The 25803-nt window shown below is 38.6% G+C and overlaps 1 protein-coding gene across 3 annotated transcripts; it reads right to left on the reverse strand.

Annotated features, from left to right (window-relative positions):
* Positions 1–6338: 6338 nt before the first annotated feature.
* On the reverse strand, positions 6339–15545 carry LOC118249771 (vitamin D 25-hydroxylase). Of its 3 annotated transcripts, XM_050710919.1 has the most exons (7): positions 15436–15545; positions 14141–14286; positions 13282–13423; positions 12699–12860; positions 11077–11709; positions 7830–8159; positions 6341–6882 (listed from the first exon to the last, which is right to left on the reverse strand). In XM_050710919.1, exons 5-7 carry the CDS (start codon positions 11447–11449, stop codon positions 6707–6709), a joined length of 879 nt encoding a protein of 292 aa, XP_050566876.1. In that variant the 5' UTR covers positions 11450–11709; positions 12699–12860; positions 13282–13423; positions 14141–14286; positions 15436–15545; the 3' UTR covers positions 6341–6706. The 3 variants fall into 3 exon arrangements, with proteins under 3 accessions (XP_035405986.1, XP_050566876.1, XP_050566877.1); XM_035550093.2 differs by lacking the exon at positions 12699–12860 and having other exon boundaries at positions 6339–6882; XM_050710920.1 differs by lacking the exon at positions 12699–12860 and having other exon boundaries at positions 11077–11273.
* Positions 15546–25803: the final 10258 nt, after the last annotated feature.

Here is a 25803-nt window from a genome sequence, read left to right on the forward strand (position 1 = left end):
TGCTTGTTTTGTTAATGACAGCATTAAGCTAAATAAAATTGTCCCAGTAAAGAAAAAGCTGTTTTTCTCGGGTACTGAGATTTAAAAGTCTGTCCAGAAAATGACTAACTTTAAATGCTATGTTGTGATATATGCAGAATACTGAATAATGAAAGTTTAATGCACCTAAGGGATTGACACTTGGTTCTGTGTGATACTACAACCACACTTTAAAAAAGGGTACGTCATGATCAGAAATGTTTGACTGGAAGGCTTCTTTTGGAATCTGTACACTAAGAGTCATCTTTTGATTTCTGTACTGCAAGAGATCATAGGTGATAGCAACTGGTGTCTATGATAGGTTCTACTACCTGGCACAATATTACTATCTGGCAGAACATTAATATGTGTGAAACCTAAGAGTTAAAAGCTTATACAGAGCAGAAATTTTGTCTTGTGGTTTGCCTGAGGTTTCAGAAAAATAGAAATAGAAATGCTTAACATTAAAACAACAGCGCCTTTAAATAATGAGGTGTTTCAAATGATTCCTATCATTCACCTTGTGATTTGTCCATCTTATAAGTACCTTGCCAAAAAACAGGTGATGATTCACTCCTGACTCATCTCTCCAGATCAGCAGAACCCTTTGCACCTTGGATGAGATCAAAGTCTTTTCATTTTACTTATAAAACAAGGACTAATGCTTGGCTTAAGATATATGTATTATACCAAAAATCCAAAAGGTAAGCTTAATATTGCTTATAGCAAGTGAGGAGCAGACTGCTTTCAAACTCGTTTGTCACCATGCCAGTTAGGCATGAAAACTTACTCCTGTGTGGTCATTCTAACAGACTTCTGTGTCTTTTATCATGACATTGATCCTGCTAGTGTTAATTAATCTCTGTGGTATTGTTCATTTATCTGATTCATATGCTAACAAAGGTTCCTCTCAGAGAAGTGAATAAAGAAGCACTCCTATTTATCTTCAAGAATGGATTTATAATCATTCTGTTCTATTCAGTGTACATAAGGAATTACCAAAGTACTGTTTCTAATTTCATATGTCACACCCCAGGAAAAGTATGTCCATTAGACAGACTGCTGAATTCCAATAGAGATCAGTGTGACTGATCAGAAACACAGAAGACGTCCTAAAGAGAGAGGAGAATGATTAAATGAATTCAAGAGATTTTTCTGAGTCTAGAAAAAATCAGACAAGTAATTATATCCAGTTTTATAAGGCTGCTTCAAAGAGCAAAGCAATCAGAATAATGTTTTCAGTGTTCATAGTGTTTAGGACAAGTAGTAACAACTTTAAATTGCAGGAAGGAAGATTCAGGCTAAACACTGCTCATTGTCTAAGGATTGAGAGTGTGATTCACTGAGAGAGATTACCTTAGTGTACAAAGGACGTCTTATAAAGTCTGATAAACAGCTCTGAGAAAAAATATATTGCCTGGGTCAGATGAGCAAACTGTATAGCTTACTGACTTTATTTCTGGACCTATATACTAAATACTAGGACTAGAAACGGGATCTCATATGAATCACTTTAAAGACTAATAAGAAAATGTGCGCAATCTTAGAAATTGACATACAAAATTCAATATTTGACAAATACAAATTCAAAAAACGGGAATTGGAAGTGTCTACTGAATCAGTGGAACTGTCTACTAATTTTGACTGTACTTTGAAAGAGAAATATTATAGTTTCATACAATGTAAAATATAATAGGAGAAGATATGGATTCCTTGAGGATCTTTAAAAAAACAACTCTTATGCTCCCACGATGAACAATTAAATGAACTTCCTTACCTATATAGACACAAGATGGCTCATAATTACCTAGGTTTTTCCTGGAAAAATTAGACCAATTCAGTTCTGCTGTGGCGCATGCTCACCACAAGCATTATTTTAACTGAGTTTATTGTGCAAGTTGAAGACAACCAAAGGGCATTTGGACTCCCTAAAATGGAATGTGTGTAAAGAAAGTAAACTTTAGAGTAACTGGAATTCTTTAAGGTGTTTTATCCATAGTGATTCTATTACTTCATTTGCATTCCTTATTGATAAGAAATCCTACCTGCATTACCTATATTGGTGAAGGACCTGAACAATATTTGAGTCATCTTTTATTGCCTCATTTTAGTAAGAGCATAAGAGTATTCAGTGTGGACCCTGTTGTCTAGATACTAATAGTGGGGTTAATGTGGTTAAGCATACTAACAAATTAACTGTCATGTAAAAAGGTCTTTATATATAGTAATATATATATAAAGTAACATATATGTAATGTATATATGTAATCTCTTTTCGTGTTTTTGACAAGTCATAGTTTATACAAATTAAGGATATTTCTTTTAAGATTTTCAGTACTAGCCTCGACAAGCAAGTCAGCAGTTAAAAACAGCAAGGGAAAAATAGTAACTGTATTGTGCTTTCTGTTATATTACTATAGGCTGTTATAAATCACATGTAAAATTTTGGGCAAGCAGCCATCTGCTGCAGTAATAGTAAACTATTGGATTAGATTGCACATTCCTGATTTGCTCCATTATTGTAATAGATTTAATCTATTTGTAATGTTACTTATTCAGAAGAACGTAGCAAACGTAATGTCTCCTGAATTCTGGCAGTCTTCCTAAGAAATGACCACTGTGAGTATGGGTTCTGCCTAATTCTAATCACATTGACATCAAGATAGTTGACAGCCTTCAGAAATATCTAAAAGGATAAACCTAGAAATGGAACAATCTAGTGATCCTCAAATTGTATGAAGGACAGAATAAGGTGTAACTTTTCCAGAAGTTTAATTTGATCTTGATTAGACAAAGGCTTTGAATTATGAAGCCCAATGCCTAAACAACACCTCAGATATCTAATTGCTATGAAAATCCATGTCTGTACCTTTACAGACCAATTTATACTGAGAATTTATCCTCGCTGTGCAGACAACCACAGAATCCAGTTATGACATACCAAATCAAGAAAAGGTTTGCTTGATATGTAAACTCAGGCTGCTTTAACACTTGAATAACTAGTAGAAATATGGAATTCAGAATGAACAGTACACTTTAAAAAGGTGATGATTGAGATGGGAGACTATTGTGACCTTATATAGTTTACACCTCATGCTGAAGGCAATTCAAATTATAAGCAGAGATCAGGAGAAATGTCTGATAACTGATTTTAAAATTTCTGTAACTGTCCAGGGATATCCTCACTGTTAGTTATATACCCAATTCTTCATCTACAGCAGTTTCAATGTATTCGCCTGCTTCCTAGCTCAAAGATATTTCAGCTTGACTTCTCTTTCTGTTCTTTTTTCGCTAACTGAAGAGATCTTTTATCAACTTTTTCTCTCTGAATAGATAGCTGTAGACTGTAATCAGGTCACTTACTCACGTGTTCAATAAATGAAGCAAATGAATTGTCTTGAATGTATGACTAGCCAATATGTTCTACAGTACATTTCTGTGGTGTATATTCTGGAAACATGCTTGAGCCTCCAATTTATCCATAAGCTGTCAAACAGTGCCCATGTATCACCAAGTCTGAAATAATAAATCATGCTGATTTGGAACCATATTGGCTTGGACATAGTGCTACCCTCATATGATCACATAGTATTTGGTCAGCTCATAAATAAGTAGAAGTACCTTGCAGCAAGCCAGAATATACAGCATAAGCACATTCTTAGTTATTCTTACAGCTTTATAGGAACACAACCACATTTTAAACGCTCCTTTAAATATAGACAACAGATCAGGACAGTATTTGAGGAATGCTTGTGCCAGCACCAAATATATATGTGGCTTCTGTATCCTCACTCAATATTCTGTCAACGCAAGATCTTTTGGCTGCAGAGTTAAAGTGCACGTTTACCAATCCACCATGAATCCGAACCTCTTTTAAGAATTACAGCTTTACAATATGGATTACACCGTAAGGTATGAAATACAGCAAATTGACAGTGGAGTAAGTGATAGAAACAGAACCTAGAATCAGCAAAGTTGAAGGGTTAGGAGTCCTTAATGGGTATGTACATTTGAACATGATATGAACAACAACAGAACATAACCCCAAAACAATACCCACCAAGCCCTTTCAGTAATACTGACAATTCCTTAAAGGGAATAATGGAAATATTAAGAATGCAACAATGCTGGTAAAAATGATGAAAAGATAAACTATGCAGGAAGTACTTGGTCTGTATTTGGGAAAAAAATCAAGCAATGTATTTTTAACACAAAATAAATGCTTTAATCCCAAAAGAATGATAAATAGCAGGCAGTTATGCTACTTATTTCCACTCTAAAACTTTCACTGGGGAATTCTCAGCACCTAGCTGTTTACCCATGTTCATTACAATTCAATCTTGGTATGATGGCGAAATACCAGAGGACTGGAAAAACTAATATGTCAATATTTCAAACGACTAAATTGGATCAGTAGGATAATTCTAAGTCAGATATCTGAGGGAAAACAATTAAAAAAGTTGATACTGAATGAGACATAACTAATGTTGTTATAGAGAAGACAGTTTGTCAGATGTATTTGATAGTTTGAATGAGACTGTAAATTGGCAGATAATCATAATAGTTTGGATCAATATTCTAAGGCTTTTTAAGGTATTTTGATTTAGAAACCAGAATGGCATATAATCAATACAGTTCTCATTAAATGGATTTAAGACCAGCCAAGAATTATTTCTCAAAGTAAGGGAAAAGGCAATTATCACTGGCCAGCTGTGTTTTCAGTGTAGCCCTACAAGTACCACCTCTTGATTATTTTTTAACCCCTCCCCCCTTCAATTTAGATTATTTGAAACATGTTTTAAACAAATGTCAAGTAGCAAAACTCTAGCTGTGAGTGGGTATCAGAATTCCCATGAGTCCAGAAATGTAGCTCTGAAAACTCTTTTTTCCGTTCCATTTTTCTTCATGCTAAAGGGACCTACGTTTTGTAGATCCCACTATTTTTACATAAACATTTCAGAAGTACCCACCATCTACTTACGCTGACAACAGAAAAGTCTCAATTTTAACAGTATTAAGAACCTCAGCAGCTGTCTCATTCCTATACACCCTGTATGCCAAAATCTTAGGAGCAGATTATTTGCAACTTTCATGGTGTGCCAAATGCACAGCAATAAGGCTGACATCTCTCTTTTTTTTCTTTAGAAATCTTTTATCTCTACAGAAAAGCAGTTGGTCAGCAAGAGGATTTGATAGTCTTCCTTCCTTCTTCAGAGCACCAGAAATATGCATTTCAGATGATCTCTGTGGGACACGTGAGTCTGACTACCCTCTGACAGGGTAAGTAATTTAATTTGGACCTGCTGCATCTTAAGTCAACAGACTATTATATAAGTGGACTGTCATTACCTCTATTTGACCTTTCTCTTCTGTTATTTCCAAAGAAAGGAAATAATTCTGCTCAGTATAAGCCAAAAACATCAAGTGAGAAGAAAAATGACAAATTCCTGCCTTTGAACTTTTCCACAGCTCCGACTCAAAGCAAAAGCTGCATAAACAGCAAGCCTAATACTCAGCCATGTCCATAAATAGCTGTTTGCTCAGTGTGTGTTTTTTAATGAACTCTATTCTGAAGTCCCACTACTCCCCACACAATGCAGACTTGTGCACCATATTCAGAGTATCAGGTTCTCCCGCAGGGCCTGTGTTCTGTTTATGTCTACCAATAACCATAAAGCAATAGCTGTCAAGCAGAATCAAAAATGAGGCTGGTAGAAATAGTTTTTGGGCTTACAGCTTGTGCTTAAAATCCATTTAAATATTTGTTTCTCCTTACCCTACTCTATTGCCCGCCCCCCCGCCCCCCAAAAAATAGTCTCTTTTCTTGTCAGTCTCATTAGCAGCTTATTTTCTTGACTTATAGCATAGCTGCATGTGACACTGGTAACACAAACACTCTTTTCTAGACTACTTAGGAAGAGCTTAATGATTACATAATGCGTTGTGTTGGGAAGCAATGGAGGACCCGTGTCTGGAAATGCAATAAACTGGCAAAGAAGATTGCTGTAACTGTCATGAGCATGGGAATAATGGAACACTTTGTGTATGTTACTAAATGAGAAGCAAGCCATAAAAGATCTTAAAAGTGAATTCATGCGGTTATCTGACTTGCTAGAAAATGAAGGAAGACTGGGCAAGGAGAAGTAATGATTAAAATGTTTTGTCAATTTGTTCGTCAAGGCTGGAAATAATATATTTTTTAAAATTACATACAGTTAAATAGATATCTTTAAAACCTTTTTAGCTATGTAAATTTAATGGAGAATTATAGAGAACTGCTTTGCTGGAATAATGTGTATGGGATTTCTACAGATAAATCACGGCATAAAAAATTTTGAGCAATATACTCCATGTTTATAAAAATATCCTCTCAAATAAAATAGCTGGCAAAGAAATATTGAAAAGCTGAAACAGAAGCTATTTTCAAAGAAAATAATTATGGACTGAAAACATCAACTTTAAACACAGGATGTGCTGTATGATTTTGCTTTTTTTTGTTTTGTTTTGTTTTTTATATATATGAAAACCAAGTAAAAAAAAAAACATAAACTTGTGCACAAATAACCACAGTTTAAGTTCTTAAATTTTTTGTTCTTCCAACATGAATACATTTAGACATAGAAGGCAAGTGATTCCTCAGCTGCAACTTGGAGCATTTTATTCCACCTGACAGTCCAGATACTTCTCTTCATCGTCTTTCTGCACAAATGAGGTATGGCTGTGGTTGTAATGTCATGCCTAACCTCGGTTTGAGATCTGGAATCACACCATGAGGAAAACACAAATGAAATCGTTGTAGCAACGAAGTGAAAAACAAAAACATTTCCATTCGAGCTAGCTGTTCTCCAAGACAATGTCTTCTTCCTGGATTGGAAAAAAAGGTTTTGAAAAAAAAAATTTTAAAATTCATTAAATAATTACATTTTCACTCATGAATAAGAATGGTCATTTCTGTTCTAAGGGAAATAGTGGTTTTGGAAGACAGATGAATGGATAACAAAACCTAGAAGTAATAAGGTAGAATAACCAAAACAAACAAAAACAAACAAACAAACAAAAACCCTCCAAAACCATAATAAAATATGCAATAAAGATATAATTCATTACATCTAACTTTGGCCATGTATAAGTTGTGCATCTAGTCCAAGAGAATTGTCTTGGCTCCTTTTATTTCTTGGAGAAAGAGTATCTCAGATAGTAAAGTAAGTAATCCTCTACACAGGGTATGTCTTTCTATGGACTGCAGAGGTAGGCAGTAAGCTTAGACTGAACAAGTAATTTTTAGGTTGCTAATTATATGTGAGGTAAATTTGCCCTTTAGAGGCACCATATGATGCCTATAAAGATAATTTAGGACTCCAAGAATATTTCCTTGGGACAGAATGCAGTGCTATAATCTGACCCCCAAGGTAGTTTGGAATAATACCTGCAATTTCTGGTGCTGACCAAAGTGCTGCAATTTGAAAACTGGATGTGTAAATCGCCTGTATGTAATGAATTCAGCAGCAAGTGACTATCTGCATTAATCATGTAACAAAGAGCATTTAGGTACTACAATGATATGATGTATATAGACTCCTCAGATACGGATACTATGCAGTCTCTTTTGTTAGTTTATATAATAATACGGATATTATTCAAAAATCTGCTTTGTCCAGAATGCATTATATTGAATATATCTTTAAAATAGCTGTTTCATCAGAACTGTGGACATTTTATATCATGCTGTCCATTCCTGATTAATTGCTATCAATTCCATGTTGTACATTCCTAGATTTGTGAAAAGGAACAGTCGAAGCAACGGCTCATACCTAGTGAAAAAGGAACAAATGCATCTTTCTTGACAAACTGCCCACTGCTGTCCAAAAACCTCTCAGGAAAAAACACTTCTGGGTTGCTCCAGTATTTTTCATCAAAATGTACAGAGTAGAGGTTTGTAATGACTGTAGTGCCTTCAGGAATAGAGTAACCACGCACGACAGTATCTTTAGAAGTTGCATGAAAAATACCTAGCGGAACTATGTTACAGAATCTTAGAACTTCATGTAGAACAGCCTCAGTGTATGGCATTTTACATTTCTCTTCTAAAGAAGGCATTTTGTTTGGGCCGATGACTAAATCGATTTCTTTTTGAACTTGCCCTGTTAGGAAAAGGAATAAAAGCATGTTGTTTATTGAATAATATTCTGCATATTTTCTAGCTTAAAAACATACTTTTAAAACAATACTGAAACATGAAATATCTTATACAAAATATAGTAGCTTATAAGCATTTAGACTCTTGTTTTCTTCCTCCAGCTAGTAGGAATTCTTATTAGCATATATACCAGTAATCTTCATTTAAAGAGCAACTATTAAAAACTGAAAACATGCTCTGACATACTCTTTTTCACTTGAGTATACTTTTATTTCTGGAGCTCTTCAAAATGAAGGAAACAAGCGTGACACTGCAAAGATAATGTACTTTAAGTACCTGAGTGGACACAAATAACACTGAAATTACCTACTTAAGATTTCATTTGTATAATTCTGCTGATTCTTTGAAATTGTCATAGTGTAAAGTCATTTACTCTTGAAATGAAAATAACTCTCATTGTAGCGTATCAGGTAAGAGGGACAGCTATAGCTAGATTCTGAATTTAACTGAAAAGGAACAAATTCAATCAGTCTCTGTTTTTAAGCTATTTTAAAAATTAACTTCACAGGCATAAGATCATTATTTAAATCATCTCAAAGGTGTCCAGACCTCCTCTTTTTTTTTTTCCCTGATACACCTTTTTTTGTTAAACCTGTCAAACAGCTCCTAACTAAAACAAAACTGATTTTTTTTTTTTTATTTACAGTTCATGTGGGATTGATAGTAAAATTCTGGGAAACTACAGAAAAATTCTACCAGAATGACCAGGTTCTTCAACATGAAGTGACAACATTTCACATAAAAATAAAAAGATGAGAAGCAGCTTAGTGAAAGTACGTTCTGTAATGCAGTGATGTATTGGTGTACATTGTAAAAAGGTAATAGCAATTTTTATTTTTATCCAGGTGAACTGAATTTGAATCCCGAATCAGTAACTTTATACCATAAGATCTGGAATCAGAAGATTATTTTAGGTAAGTGGATCTCTACAAAACTCCAATGTTATAGGAGACAAAGCTAAGTTTTCCTGATCTCTATTGAATAAGTATCTTGGTCAGCTCTTAATAGAGGAGTAAGGATGTTCTTAGTTAATCTTATCCTGTCGATTACTTATGGCACTTGATATACTTTCTTTTCAGCTAAATATAGAGAATTTATATATGCAACCTAAAACTTAAGTATCTTTAATCAGATTATATATTTTTTTTAATTTTATTGAACGTTTTTTCTTTTTTTTTTTGGTAGACTTTCTAGTTGTACTACTATCAAGCATAAAGATGAATCAGTGGAACTCAGAAGCATATAAGCAATATTTTTTTTAGACCCTTCTGTTTTAAAACCTCTGAAGTATGCTTCTTGTTTAAAAGTAGCAATCTTAGTTTTAAGCTCCCACAAAATAATATTAGTTGTACTCAGTGAACTGAAAGTAGGTATTTCTCCTTAGAATGTCTATCAAAGTTTTTACAAAACACATTTCAATTCTGCTACAGCTTACTTTTAATCCTAAACTAGAAGACGAAATTTGCCTGATTTTTAATCTTTAACAAGTTACCTCATGTTCAATGAATCAATCAGCTAACTAAAATCATTGAACAAATGAAAATAAGAAAATATGTAAGAAATTATGGCTGTCAGAAGGCATTGAGAAAACTTTAGTTCTACTTAACCAAATATTTTAACCAGCTCAGTGAATATGAAACCAAAAACAATTATCGTAACAGCAATAAAAAATCTTTGGCATCAATTTTCTATATTTAATCTGAATGCTTTTTACTGTTTATTGAATGTCAGGTCTTGACATATGTTTTTATTATTACATATCTTAATTTTCAATGTTTTTTAAATAGAGCTGTATTTGCCTTAAATATAAAAGTTTATCTAATTTAAAAAGAATAATTATGTTTTGTCCACTTGATTTAAATTAAAAAGATATATATTATATAGCTGAGAAAATCAGAAAGTGCAGTTATATACCGACTACCATGAGAAGAAAACATGATCTTTCATTTATAATGATATCTGGTTCCTATGCAGAACTTAATAGCCTTATAGACATGGGTAGTGTTTTCATCCCTAATCTAAAATAATGGTGTTCAAATTGATGTTAGAGCAATATTATTTGGTCAAAGTATAAATAGTAACTTTCCAAGTTTGAGTCATCTATGCTGCTTTTTCTCCAAATACTGAAAGTCCCTACTTGAACTTAGCACATCTAAGATTTTGATAGGAAAAGCAAAACTGTAAGCAGTGAAACAAGAAGTGTTACTACTCACTTCTAATATCCAAACTTCTACACAAAGTGTCTGGGCTGATACTCAAACATCTAGTGCTGCCTTACTTCAAAATGTCTGTAATGTATCTTATATTTTTGAAATGCTTTTTTTCTTTCTTCTAAAAGTATAAATATACATGTCTGTGATACCTAAATCTATTTTGAGTGGAGGCACTTAAGGATAAATGAAATTGTACCTAAGCAATTATCCAAAACATTTTTGCTGATGCTTTTCCGTTTTATTTATTTAGTTTATTATTTTTATACATATTTGCATTTTTTTATTATTTTACTACATACAGCTAGTGCACCTGCCAACCAATATTAAGCACCATAATGCTAAATTTAAATATATTAGAAATAATTTATGGAAAAAAAATCAAAGCTCCTTAAAAAGTTTTAAAACAAAATTTAATAATATTCTAAGATACTATCATCAATACTATCAATGCTTCACTTTTGATATCTTCATCTGCAAATAAAATCAGCTTTTCACATCTGTCCATAGCATATTTGGAAAATGAAGTACAGTAATATATACAAACCTTCCTTTTTAGTTACAAGTATGGATAACTTCACTATTTTGAAAAAGCATTTTAAATTGGCAATAGGAAAGTGTATCAGTTCCTCAAAATATCAGCATTCTTACCTTGAATGTTTGGATAAAGAGCCATAAATAACACTGCCCATCTTAAAACATTTGTTGTGGTTTCTGTCCCAGCTATGATGAGTTCTCCAACAGAGAAAATTAAGTTTTCTCTTGAATATGTAGATTCTGGATCATTTTCATTGCAGTCCATCTCATCTAAATATGCATCTACAAAATGTCGAGGTGACTGAGGCTTCCTATTTTCAGAGACACGTTCAATAAGCTCATGAAGAAAGTCATAGACTTCAGCTGCATTTTTAAACAGCTGCTGGTGTTTCCCAAATGGCAAGATACCAATCCACGGAAAAGCATTATATAAAAATACAGAAGCGCTAGCAGCTAATTCAATATTTTCACTAAAAATCTCAATCATGTGCTGAAATTCAGTATCTTCATATGTAAAACGTTCTCCAAAAATAATCAGATTAGCAATGTTTGAAACGGCATTTGTTATCAAGTGCTTAAGATCAAATGGTCTGCCTTTGTATGTATCAATGGCATCAAGAAAAAACACAGATTCTTCAGAAATTTTGTGTTCAAAGGACCTTTGACCATATCCAAAAATTCGAAAGGTATTTACAGCTAATTTGCGATGTTCTGTCCATCCTCTGCCATATTTACTGTTCAGTAAGCCTGAAAAAATATTTTGACACAGTATTTTATGCAATGCTTTATTTTTCCCCCATAAGATGATAAAATTATTTAATATATCAATCCACTCTAAGAGTATATTACTATTGATAGAATGAGCCATTAAGTGATTACTGAAACAATCTCTCTGTCTCAAAGTTGAATTAAATTTGCCTAAGCTACTCCTGACAAACATTTGCCTAACCTATCAAAGCAGGCTAACAGACATCGTATCCTTATGTAGAGGCACATCTGATCAGTTTGGAAACATGTTGTGTTTATGAAAATTTGGACTAAGATAGAACAGTTGCTATGGGTACTTCCACACAGCAAAATGCAATGCAACTATAATGTCAACAGGTACAGCAAGAGTATTTTGATATCCATAAAGACAAAAAAACATTTTAGCAATCAAAACACAAGCCCTTCTGGGACATAACACATATACTAACATGTAGTAAAGCCCATATCTTCCTTTCTTCACTGAAGTTGTCACTCACTTATTATTAAAGTAGCATATCCTATAAACAAAAGTTAAGAAGTGAAATTGGTAATAAAAAAATCAAAAAGATCCTTCCTATTAGGCTTGAATTCAAATACTGAATACTTTCAAAGCTGTCTCTTATCAGAGTTGTAAAGGTCACAGTACTTCTCCACATCTCAGGGAGGTATAAAAAGTGTCACTGGGAGCTGGGACTGTCAGCCTGCTTCTGACAAACGTCTTTGAAGTCAAAACAGCTCCTGAATGTTAATTAAGATACTTAAGTTAAACACAGTAAAGTTAATTAAGCACTCTAAGCAAAGAAAAAAAAAAGAATACTGAACCAAGGAAGGAACAGGGTACAATTTTTAATGATGTGGCTGAAATCTGTGTAATGCAAAGTAAAAGAAGTATTGCAAAACAGATGTTACAAAGCCAAGCATAAAAGACAGAAAACAAAACAAACAAACAAAAAAAAAACAGAATTGAATCACCAAGGAGAAATACTGACCTATTCAACCACAGAATTTAAGTTTCTGCTGCAGCTCTTAAACTCCTCAAATTCCTGAAGTTCCTCATACAACTTTATTTGAATATTAGAGGCCCATCTAATATAGATCTTCTTAATAGGAAGGCCACAGAAATCATATTTGCCTACTTAAAAGGCCCAAATCTACACAAAAGACAAGATGTAACAAAATACGTTCCTCAAAGTTCATACTAAACAATTCGAAGAGTTCTAAGTATAGCTACTTCAGAAGATGTTTTCACTACTCATAGCCAAATACGAAACTAAGAGATGCTTCAAACTCAGGATCACCAGGAACAAAGAAAATGGCTCAGCAACTGATAGTAATTGAGTGGGGAGGGGAGAGCATGGAGACAAAAAATGAAACACATGTTGCTATGGAATTTAGTCCAAGAATGACAATCCTTTCCAGATATCTTTAAAAAAGCATTAAGTATTTCATGAAAGGAGATTTAAACAAACAAAGTAGAGAAAACAGCTAATGCAAATGTTTTATGTGATCATAAACACTAATCAAAACTAATGGACAAAAACGGCATTTCTGTTTGAAGACACTGGCACTTACCTCCCATGTTTGTCAACTTCTTAAACAAGGGAAGAGATGGTCTATCTGCAAAAATTTCGCTTTGATGAACAAGGCATTCTTTTACTGCATCGTAGCCATTCAGCACAATAGCAGATATACCACCCAGATCAAGACTGAAAATCTTTGGAGAAAAAAAGAAAAAAATAATAAATGCTATTACAAGCAAATCTTAAGAACAAATAACAAAAGCAAGCAAAACAACTAATGAAAAAGTGAAACAATGTTAAACTTCAATGGAAAATACAATCTTCATAAATATAATAATAACTTCAGTAGGGCATATAGGTAACCAGAGAGTTCTACTAGTGATACAATAGTGGCATCACAGAGTTTGTTGTGAGCTAGTTTATTCTGTCAAACAATATAGTAAATTAGCCCACACTACACTCTGCTTCGCAGTGCACCTAACGTGATGAGACCTCCAAAGTAAGGACCGGGGATGCTTTCATATAGTCATTACAAAAATGTGAGTCAGGTACCACAATGCATATATTTCAGAAAAAAAAAAATATTTTCCCCTAACTTTAGTAGGCATAAGGTATATCTTTTATAGAAGATCTAGAAATAAAATATTTGTATTGGCTACTTCCTTAATTTGGTGAGACTATTTCCACAGAAGGGAGGAAAGTCTCACTGTTGTTAGCTTTTTCTCCTCCCTTCCTTAGTAAAGGTAAATTCCAGTGCTTAATTTGGTTATGGACGTTGTGACTGAAGCTACAAGTTGTTATCGCAAAGACTTCCATCACTCTGCAGTGGCAGATGTAGAAGTGGTGTCAGTTGTGAAAACAACCAAGCTGCACCTAGTGCTTTCTGTCTCTGAAACTGGACACCAGCTTACTTTGCACAGGCTCCCCAAGACCCGTCAGATGACAGATGTGAGAGCCATGATGACAGCCAACAAATGATAGCATAGCCCAGCTAGTCCCATCTCCTGTTTCCAGAAGTGGTCAGCACTAGATGCTTTGGAGAAAGATGCAATACATCCTGCGGAAGGCACATACAGGATAAACAAAATGAAAAATTTATCCTATGGTTCAAAAAACTTAAAATGAGGCTAAACTCTGAAGACAAAAATTCTATAACCCTTTCCATACTTGTCTGAGCATTGTAAGTCCCATATTTTTTGCCTTCACAAATCCTTATTTTTTCTTTATCTCAGCACTGTTGGACACCATTATATGAAGAATTAATGAGCGTTAGTCTAGTTATGCATTCTGTGAAGATATGCATTTCCCTATTTCCTTTTAGCAAACTTGAATTTTTCACTGTTGCAAATGCTGCTTTTATGTGACAAGAAGAAACTCGTTGTATACTTCTTGAGAGCATTTGTCATTTTTGCATACTGTAGTCATAGTTTATTTATTATTCTTCCTAGAATATAAAATGTCATTTTAAAAAAGATCATTTTGTTGATCTTTTTCAGAGCTCCCCATATCCTGATCTGCCTCCTTCAAGTGCCCCCAAATTCTGCAGGATCTTTGGTGACAGCAGGTGAACAGAACTGCAGGCAGCACTTCAGGCAAGTGGAAACCTGAACTTATTTTATGATATATTTTCCTTCCTATTTCTAATCCATTCATGTGAATGTTTTCCTTGAAACACATTCACTTTTTTTTTTCCTATTGCCAAAACAAAAGAAAGAAATGGAGATGCCCCTATCCTTTTGTTTCTGCCATTGATGTCCTGATAGGATATCCACTTTGTTTTTTTTATGAAGCGTGTAAGAATAGACTGGTTGCTTGAAACTGGCCAATGAAAGGAAACAGCTGAGAAATAACTAAGTGCGGGGAAAACAAAGAACCCCCCCGTGTATGCACACAAACCGTCTGTAAGCAAATATCCAACTATCCCCCTAGAGGCCCTTTAAAGCAGCGCCTTTCCAGCGCAAAGGCTGCGCTCCCCCAGCGCCTGCCCCTGCCCGTCCCCGTGAAGGCTGCAGCGTGCCCCGCCGGGGATGCTCCCAGGGCCGCCCGGCGCCGCCGCTGCCCGCCAGGGGGAGCAGCGCTCCCGTCCCGCAGCCCGGCTCCTCCTGCGGCCGCAGCGCGGCCAGAACGCCCCGGCGCCGCGCTGCCCCGCTCCCTGTCCCCGGCCCCGGCCCCGGCCCGGCAGACGGAGCCGGCGCCTGCCCGGTACCTGCCCGTGGATGTGGCTCTGCCGCCGCATGTAGACGTGCGGCTGCTCCGCGCCCAGGGCGTGGATGTTGCCGATGAGGGGCAGCCCCGCGGGACCGGGCGGGAAGCCGGGCGGCCGCCGCTGCTTCAGCAGCTGCCGCACCACCAGCGCGGCCAGCAGCGCCAGCGGCACCAGCAGCAGCAGCAGCGGCGACACCAGCCGGCCGCCGCCCCCCGCCCCCGGCCCCCCGTCCCCCGTCGCCGCCGCCGGCCGCATCGCGCCGCTTCCTCCTGCCGCGGCCCGGCCCCGGCCCGTCCCGCCGCCCCATTGGGCTGATTGGCCCGCGGCGGCTCCGCCTGCCGCGTCAGCCGGGGCCGGGCGCGGAGCGGGGTTACCCGGGGGGTGGCTTGGAGGAGGCGGGTGGGTGGCTGCGGTGCCGGCGTGGTGTGCGCCCGAGTGAGGTGGAAGTGCCTGTACTGCTCGAGAGTGCCTCCGTGCGCACGCCTGGGACAGCAAAACCGCTCATTTGGCTCCGGGGAAGCAAAATCCAGCGGTCGGGGGGTGTCTATCCCCCCGAGGCTGGCAGCCGCCTCGGAGGCAGCTGCGCGCTGGGGGAAGCCCCCCGGTACCTAACGGGCCAGCGCGATTGCTGCTCAGCAGGACCATACCTTGGGAAAAGGGGGCTGGAAGCGCTCGGGATCACTTACTGCAGAGCTAAGAAAGCAAACCCGCCATGAAATGTAACAGCCTGCCCAGAGAGTTTATAGAAAACTCCACTTTGTTTCCACTCGCGCTGATTTTCCTATTCCATCACTGCGACTTTACACTGGCAGTAAATCTTAGGCACAACAGAAGGATTACTGCCCTGTTATAATTTCTATACCGTGTGTTTCCAGCTCGATCTATCTTTCTTTTTCTTCTTTTAGTTTCTTTTTGTAGATTTGTAAGAATTCTAAAATCTAAAGTGATAAAGAATGTATACCCATGTACTTAATTACATTCATAACATTACAGATCAAATGCGCTATGTACTTGATAACCTAACTATTAGATGCTCAGTATGCTTCTGTGATGGGACATTCTGCTTCGAACGTGGCACTCATGACCTGAGAGTACATGGCACGAAGGCTGAGGAGGGCCCCATATGTTGCTCAGAAGGCAGATGATGAAGAAATCAAACATAGCAAAGGCCATTGCTTTGAGGGCACAGAGAGGAGGTAAGAGCTGTGGCTGAAATGGGGAACAAGGAGGGGAGCTGGGAAGTGACCAAGTGCAGCATTTTGGCTGCAAGACATCTGCGAGGCTTTGGGGCAATCAGACTGACTACCTAGGTACTTGCTGAATAGGGCACAACAATATAAAGTCTAATAGGAGAACAAGATTCAAAGAAGGTCCTTGCTCATAATTGCCTGGGATGGGCAGATTGAGAAGGAAGGATAAATGTCACTTAGGTACTACAGAACAATATGCCAGTAACTTTTATTGAAGGTTAAGTGCAGCAATGCTGATCCAGTTTTCTCAGCCAGAGTTGCTGATGCCTGTGTGTTGTCACGCGCTGAAGGCTGGTGGGGGGGTTTGACCAAAGTCTGTGCTGGTTTCCATGGGTCAGTGCAGTGAAAGACTCTGATTTTTGGGTAAATCTTCATGCAATGAGAAGTCAGTTCCACAGGCCTTCAGCACCTTTCTCAGCCCTATCTGTAAAATGCCTGTAAAATGTTATTAATGACAGCCTTCCATACCAGAATCTCATCCAGTTTCTCATGATACAAAGAAGTGGCTTGAGTACTGTTGGAAATTTATTTTTTCATTCCACTTATTTATTCATTCATCCTTTTTTTTCAATATGATAGTGCCTGGTGTCTTGAATTATTTTGGCCATACCTGCAAAAATGTCAGCATTTCAAGGTCAGAGGCCTAAGATTTCTCACTGGAGGGCAAGAAATTCAGCCTCAGCTTGGCTCCAGCCAGAGGCAGAATGAGGAGAAACGGCCAAGGATTAGAATTCACTGTACTTGAGCAGCTGTTCTGAAGCATGTGAACTCAAATGGATAGATTCGAACCTATTTACTTGCATACATTTAAAAAAAAGAGGAGGTCTCCAAACACTTCTGCTCAGCAAATTCAGGTGAACAGAACTACACAGACTGGCTGATCAGAAAAAAACTTCAAAATGGTGGGAGAAAGGTTTATTCACAGCCTACAATTACACGGGGCTAACTTGCAAAATGAAAATGATGTTGATTTTCATGGGAGTAAAAATGTTAATATGCCAAACACACCATGCAATTATATACTGTATAATTGTGTGGTGTCATCGCAATCTGAGTTACAAGGAGGATCATGATTTCCACGGCATCTGTGTCAGAAAAGAAAAGACAGGTGATTGACAGTTTTGGCAGCAAGCATTCTGAAGAGGAAACAAAACCAACAAAATCATATGAAAGACCCAAGAAGAGAAAAAAAAATGTACTGAAGAAAAGTCCAAATGTTTGGCTACAAATCAAGAAATAGACTTTAATTAGACTTTCCACCTGGGGAAGGGTGATGAATGAGTGGAGAGCTTGTGGGTGAGAATTAAGGGGTGGGCTGGTATGGGTGACACTGTTGTGGGGGTGTACTACCAGTCACCAGATCAGGAGGAGGAGATCAGTGAGGCCTTCTACAAGGAGCTGGAAGTAGCCTCGCGATCCCGGGTGCTGGTTCTCATGGGGACTTCAATTATCCAGATATGTGTTGGGAAAGTAACTCGGCCAGGCACACGCAGTCCAAAGGGTTCCTTCAATGTGTTGAAGATAATTTTCTGACGCAGGTGGTGGAGGAACCGGCAAGGCATGTGGTGCTTCTGGACCTTGTTCTTACCAACAGGGATGGGCTTGTTAGGGATGTGAAGGTTGGGGGATGTGAAGGTTGGGATGCAGCAACTATGAGATGGTGGAGTTCAAGATGGAACTTGGTAGAAGAAGGCAAAAAGTAGAATTGCTACCCTGGATTTTCAGAGAGCCAACGTTGACCTACTTGGGGGTATCTCATGGGCTAGATTGCTAGAAGGCAAGGGTGCTTGTGAGAGCTGGGCAACATTTAAACAACACTTCTTCCAAGCTCAGGATCGGTGCATCCCAAAGAGTAGGAAATCGGGGAAGGGGGGCAGGAGACCTGCGTGGATGAGCAAGGAGCTCATTGATAAGATCAAAAGGAAGAGGAAGGTCTATGAAATGTGGAAAAAGGGCCTGTCCTCTTGGGAGGAGTGTAGGAGTGTTGTCAGGGCCTGCAGGGATGTGATGAAGAAGGCTAAAGCCCACCTGGAGGTGAAGCTTGCAAAAGAGATAAAGGATAATAAGAAGTGTTTTTTTTTTTTAAAGTATGTAAACAGTAAAAGAAAGACTAGAGATAATGTGGGTCCCCTGCTGAACAAGGGGGGTGTCCTGGTAATGGGAGACGCTGAGAAGGTGGAGATACTGAATGCCTTCTTTGCTTCGGTCTTTGCTTCAAAGACTCCCCTCCCCCGGGACTCCTGGACCCTGGAGGGAGGAGAAAGAGTCTGGGAAGTGGAGATCTCCCCACTGGTTGAGGAGGGAGTGGTTTGGGAGCATCTGAGTGGGCTCAACACACACAAATCCATGGGTCCTGATGGGATGCATCCAGATGTCCTGAGGGAGTTAGAGGAGGTGATCGCCGAACCTCTCTCTGTCATCTGTGAAAGGTCCTGCAGAACAGGAGAGGTGCCTGAGGACTGGAGGATGGCCAATGTCACTCCGGTCCTCAAAAAGGGCAAGAAGGAGGATCCAGGAAACTACAGGCCAGTCAGTCTCACCTCTGTCCCTGGAAAGGTGTTGGAACAGCTTGATCTGGATGCCATCTCCAAGCAATTGGAAGAGAAGAAGGTTATGAGGAGTAGTCAGCATGGATTCACCAAGGGGAAATCATGTTCGACCAACCTCGTAGCCTTCTATGATGGCATCACCAGCTGGGTAGATGGGGGGAGAACAGTGGATGTCATCTACCTTGACTTTAGCAAGGCTTTTGATACTGCCTCCCACAACATCCTGCCAGCAAAGCTGTGAAAGTGTGGGATAGAGGAGTGGACAGCAAGGTGGGTTGAGAACTGGCTGACTGGCCGAGCTCAGAGGGTGGTGATCAGTGGCGCAGAGTCCGGCTGGAGACCTGTGACTAGCGGTGTTCCCCAGGGGTCGGTGCTGGCTCCGGTCTTGTTCAACATCTTCATCGACGACCTTGATGAGGGAATAGTGTCCATCCTCAGCAAGTACACCGATGATACAAAGTTGGGAGGAGTGGCTGACAAGCCAGAAGGCTGTGCTGCCATTCAGCGAGACCTGGACAGGCTGAAGAGATGGGCAGGAAGAAACCAAATGAGGTTTAACAAGAGCAAGTGTAGAGTCCTGCACCTGGGAAGGAACAACCGCATGTATCAGTAGAGGCTGGAGGGTGACCTGCTGGAGAGGAGCTCTGTGGAGAAGGACCTGGGGGTCCTGGTAGACAACAGGTTGACCATGAGCCAGCAGTGTGCTCTGGTGGCCAAGAGGGCCAATGGGATCCTGGCGTGCATAAAAAGGAGTGTGTCTAGCAGGTCAGTGGAGGTGATTCTCCCCCTCTACTCTGCCCTGGTCAGCCTCACCTGGAGTACTGTGTCCAGTTCTGGGCTCCCCGGTACAAAAAAGACAGGGATCTCCTGGAAAGAGTCCAGTGGAGGGCCACAAAGATGATACGGGGCCGGGAGCATCTTCCCTATGAGGAAAGGCTGAGAGACCTGGGTCTGTTCAGCCTTGAGAAGAGAAGACTAAGAAGGGATCTTACCAATGTTTACAAGTATCTTAAGTTTGGAAGACAGAGGGATTTGGCCAACCTCTTTTCAGTGGTTTGTGGGGACAGGACAAAGGGCAATAGCCACAAAATGGAGCACAGGAAGTTCTGCACCAACATGCGAAAGAACTTCTTCACGGTGAGGGTGACGGAGCACTGGAACAGGCTGCCCAGGGAGGTTGTGGAGTCTCCTTCTCTGGAGATATTTAAGGCCTGTATGGACGCCTACCTGGGCAACCTGCTCTAGGAAACCTGCTTTGGCAGGGTGGTTGGACCCAATTATCTCTTGAGGTCCCTTCCAACCCCTACAATTCTGTGATTCTGTAATTCTGTGTGATTTAATGTGGAAGAAAAAAACAAACAAAACCAAAAACAAACAAACAAAAAAAACAGACACGATTTGAGAGTTATCTTCAAGCAGGGGAGAGAACAATCAAAACTGACCTTACCGTAGCATTTAGCCCTGGTGATGGAGTAAACATGGTGGTGCTATCTGCTGTAAGAGAGGATTTGAAACCAAAGAACGTGGTTGCAGAGCTGTAAAATCAGATTTGTTCAAGCCAAATGTAAAAGGTGGTCAATCAGCCAAGATAAAAGACCTGAGAACCTCTAAACGATGTGTGATTAAATGGAGGAAAAAGGAACGGCATGGATAAGTATGACTGAAAGTTGTCAGAAGTAAGTGATAAACCATTGTGGACAGATGAAATCACTTAAGAACAGAGGTTTAGGGATGCAAGACTCCAATGGGCTGTCCAAGGGCAGATTCCTTGCCATTTCCTGGCTGATCCTTTTTTCATTCTTTCATTCTTTCAAGAGCATGGGGGTAGTGTGTGCTGAATTGCTACTTTGGGAAGGTTTTACTCATCTTAATTACAGATGATCAAATGAGCAAACTCATAGGATGAGTAAAGGTTTTTTGATTTCAATTATAAAAAATGATGGCTGAGTAAAGAAACCCATTAAAGCATGTATCTTTATTAAATTCTAAAACATTCTGGTCATCAAGATTTACAATTAGTTCGCATCATAAATTCTGTAAGGAGACAGTCAAGTAACAGCAAATGATTACATTTCTGTCTTCTCAAGAAAAGCAGAAAGCAATTCTTTGACAGGGAATGACTATGCATTTACATAGCTTTGACTTTTGAAGGAATTTGAAGAAACATACCCATAGATGTGACTGTTCTTTCAGTAACAATATCAAAATCCTGATCAAAACTCTGTTACACCCTTGAGAGAAAAATGAAGTAATTCCTAAGTTCCATCAAATATTTCACAAACCTGTACTCAGCTGCAGTTTAAAGAAGACTTCTGCTGTCTTAGTCTTTAACGCTGACATTATTACTGAACTTCTAGAAAACAAGGTAAACCTTTATCAGGCTAAATTGCATTCTCTTCCTATAATGGTATCTTTTGTCCAGTTAAGTTATACCATTTCTTATTAAGTGTTATACAGGCAAACAAATTCTTTATGGCCGGGAATGTAAAGATTTTGCTCCTTTTCTTTTTTTTGGGGGGGGCAAGAAAATGAAAAACGGCTGTATCAGCGTGTGTGAAACGTGCGTACTTCTCACTGACAAAAATAATTTCATGAGCCCACTGACAAGTTTAGAGTCACGTGCAGACGTTATCTATTATAATTACATAGCTCTTTGTAGCATATCTATATGCTATAGGTATATATACCCATTCATCTTAGTGAATGCTGAATTACAGTATCTTCTTAGCTAAACTTATAACATTGATGGCACTTTATGATTTGCTAAAGCAGAACAACCCATCTAAAGTTTTCTCTTACGAATTTGATGTTTGGTGGCTGAAAACCAACATCTCCTTAGTCACAGTTCTACTGTGCCTAAGCATTTTATGTTGTCAGTCAGATGCAGAAAACTATGATAGTGGTGTAAAGATTGTAACTTTAAAAATAGTTTTGGCATATTTTATTTGCTGGCTCTTATTTTTTAATCTTTCAGAATATACTTAGGTCAATTTAATGCAAACATATAGAAGCGTGTCTTTTAATTGATGCTCTCATATGATTGCTGGTTCCCAGAAACTCCAATGTAAGTAGATTAGCAACTATTATGATAGTAATAGCTTTTTCCTTTACGTACTATTTACCAGCACCGTAAGGAGAGAGGTTTATTTTGGTACCTAGTACCTAAAGGTACAGGTAAATCTTTGCCCAAGTGGCTTTTGTTAAGAGTCAAACAATTAAACAGCCAGCTCAGGAACAATTGCATTTGGTCCTCCTGATACAGATGCCATTACTGGTATCAACAAGGATGTATAGCTGTAGCAGCTGATATTGCTGGGGCAACTGAATAGTCCCAGAATGGACTTATAAAACCATTAAGTTATACTGTGGCTTAATCAGACCTCACTACTATCAGAACAAAGAATGAAATAATGAGATCTTCCAGGCTCCTTATGTCTTGTAAAGGACAAACATAGGATTAACTTGAGGATCTACAGTATAGTCTCTCACCAGATTTTTGCTGACGTACTCTGATGACATATAGTAGCGTAGCATTTGTGTAAGCAATTCAAACAAAGTTTTATGACAATGCTATTGCTTAACGAGGTTAGTTTTCAGTTCTGAGGTTGCTTTCCAGATAAGGAGTTTGTTCAACTCTTATCTCAGCAGCAGAATGTATGAAGTGGGAATAGGTGCCAATTCTGAAATAGTTTCAGAGTGAGACTCTCAGCTGCAGTTTGTCTCCCTTGTGTTGCTCTGGTCATGCTGCAGGTCTGCCCTGGCTGCATTTGGAGAGTTGAGAATTCCCCTTGAGGAATTTCAATTGTCAGAGCTTTGGAGCTGCAACCAGGGACAGAACCGGCTCTGGCTGGAGTGCAGCTTAGTTTTGCCAATTCTCGAGGATGGAGGTGTTGCCAGGTAGCATGAGCTAGGGCTGCAGCCTCTGCGAGCCTGCACAGAGGCTGAGCTATGGTTATGCAGCACAGAAGATGGCCAAGCCATAGCCAGCTTCCTTGCTGTCTCCCACTTCTCCCTGTCCAAGGGAACTGCAGTGTAGGACAGTGTGACTTGCTTTGTTTTAAAAGATTATTCTGCACCGAATTTTGAATATATACAGGGAAACTGCTTCAAAGCCAAAGCTCATTAGGAAAGTTTCAGTGAGATTAAAACAATCCAGCATTGATCTTCTGTTTAAAATGTCTTTCATATTTCAGTCTAGGAGCATTTCTAAGGCATGTCGGAAGAACTGAATTTGCTTTCAGACTGATTCATAGATTTCTCAGTAATTGGCTGAATAGCAATTCCATTTTTGAGAAAGTACTTCCTGAAGCACCCTGAATGTTTTGATGTTCATTAAAAAGGAAAACCTTTAAAACCCTGTAGTGTTGGGATCTGTGTCAGTGTTCTGTTCCTCATTAAAGCACTGCATTTTTCTAAAAAGAGGCGCTCATTGTTTTGGCCAAATTTAAACCAAGCTACAAGATTTGTAGGACGGTCAAATATTTTTGTGGATAAGCTTTATGTGAGCTTAGACTAAACCTGAATATGGCCTTCTGGAGGCTGTGGGAGCAGAATTAGGCAAAGGAGCAGATGATTTAGGGAAGTAACATCTCCAAGATCAAGTGCTAACATAAGTTTGGATGGTAGGTGAGGTGTTACGTTTCAGAGTTTACACAAGTCTCTAGCTATTAAAATTACAGAATCTCAGAAACTGGAGATGGAAAAGTTGAAGAGAGCAGTTTAGTCGATCATGTTCCATCCCCAGAGTGTATCAACTGTGTATGTCACTCCTGACAGACGTTAGACTACCATGCCATACAACCCTGCAGTGAAAGATATGCCATAACTGCAATACAACCTGTTGTTACATGTCATTAATCTCAATGTGTCAATCTTTCTAATGTGTGGCATCTCCCCTGTTTACTTTTAAGCGCATATATTTTTGCTGTTTTGAACATAGTACCAGCATGTAGACTCATGGCAAGTATTTATGGTTTTGGTATCACACTTTTCTGTAGACTTTCCTTTTTTTAACTGTTTCTCCAGTCTTCGTGTCTTTTTTGTTTGTTTGTTTTTTCTTCCTCCTAAGTCATGTTGTGGGCTTTCTTATAACTATTACTGTTTTATTATTATTATTATTATTATTATTTTCTGGACTTCTCCAACTTGCCTGAGTCTTTTTGAGCTTTCTCGTGCTATCCTGAATGGAGTACATTGGCTGAGACCTTATCAGCAACAAGCAGAGTGTAAGGATTACCTCTCAGGTCTTAAATATGATGCTCTTATTGATGTACAGCTTTCTTTTACAACAGCATGATGTGGTTAACTCTGGCTCAGCTTAGATTTTTTTTTCTGCAGAATGGATTGCAATCAAACATTAGAAAGACGCTTTCGTGGGAGAGCTCAAGAGCACTCACTTTCCCCTGCATTGTTTGTAGTCTGCTTAAGTGGAAATGCTTTCTGGCCGTTCATGGAGACAGGATACTGAATCAGACTAGGCACCCACATGAAACACAGACAAGCAGAGACACAGATAGAGAAAGACTATGTGATTTTTACAGCTGGTTTTATCATGAAATGTCCTGATCTGCAAATGGTTTATCTGGGTGCTACGAAAACCAAGCTTAGAGAGAGCAGAGAGAAGCAAATAACGCTCACCTGCCTCAGTAATAACTTACCGTGTCTGTGGGTGGTGGCATCATCCCTGGCTTCCCTTCCTTTTTAAAGAGTCCTCTCTTGTCAGGTGTGAACCATACTTGGGGATGGAAATTCTGTCTGTGCAGCTCACAGTCTTGTCTATCTCGAAGAATTACTTTTTATTATTAAACAAAAATTGCAGCGTAATATATAAATGTGATATTTTTGTTTAATGGCATGTCACCTGATAACATTTAAGAACCTCACTGCAGTGTCTATGGCTTGTTGATGTAATGGCAACATGTATAGTAGAAAAAAATGGTTGCACTTTAAAATGTATAGGTAAATAGTAGAATATTGTAAGAAGTTCTATCAAGTGAGAAAGTCACTTTAAAATAGGGCAGATTTTTCTTATTTCCTGCAAACTTAAATAAATTAGGAGAGGAGATTCCTTTTACTCAGATCTGTAGGATGTATTAGATAATTCTTAAAAAAAATATTTTGTAGCTCTTTAGTTTGTTTCTTTTGAAACTGATTATTTTACCTGCTATATTATCAGGCAATGAAAAAAAGCAGAACAAGTTCCTTGTTTCCCTAATCATTTGCTTTCCTAGTGCAGTGCTCATAGGCACCCCTTTGTGCTAGTTTTTCCACAAAAACTTAACCTCTGGTTTTGGATTCATCCAGCAACAGGAGAGCTTTATCCTGTGAGAACTCTGTATCTTTTCAACAGCTCCCTAAAATAGACAAACTGATCTTTGCAGTTCCTTTTATTTTGTAAATTTTCTTCTCCATCTTACGTATGAGAGAAGAGAGGTTTGCAAGAAGAAAATACATCTGATGAGACCAGCTGATGTATAACTGAGGAAAAAAAAAATAGAACAAGCCGGGAGTCCCTCCATTAGCTCTGGCAAGGAGCAGCCTAAGTGCTTGCCAACATCCAAGTACTATTT

Source organism: Cygnus atratus, chromosome 5 (assembly GCF_013377495.2).
Source record: "Cygnus atratus isolate AKBS03 ecotype Queensland, Australia chromosome 5, CAtr_DNAZoo_HiC_assembly, whole genome shotgun sequence".
Taxonomy (NCBI): Eukaryota; Metazoa; Chordata; class Aves; order Anseriformes; family Anatidae; genus Cygnus; species Cygnus atratus.

Excerpts from the sequence above, each read along its gene's own strand:
- LOC118249771 (XM_035550093.2), bottom strand. Across the intron at positions 8,160-11,076 it reads TCTTTATCCAAACATTCAAG|GGCAAGTTCAAAAAGAAATC; the intron begins GTAAGAATGCTG and ends TTTTCCTAACAG. Across the intron at positions 6,883-7,829 it reads ATTTGTTCCTTTTTCACTAG|GAAGAAGACATTGTCTTGGA; the intron begins GTATGAGCCGTT and ends TTTCCAATCCAG.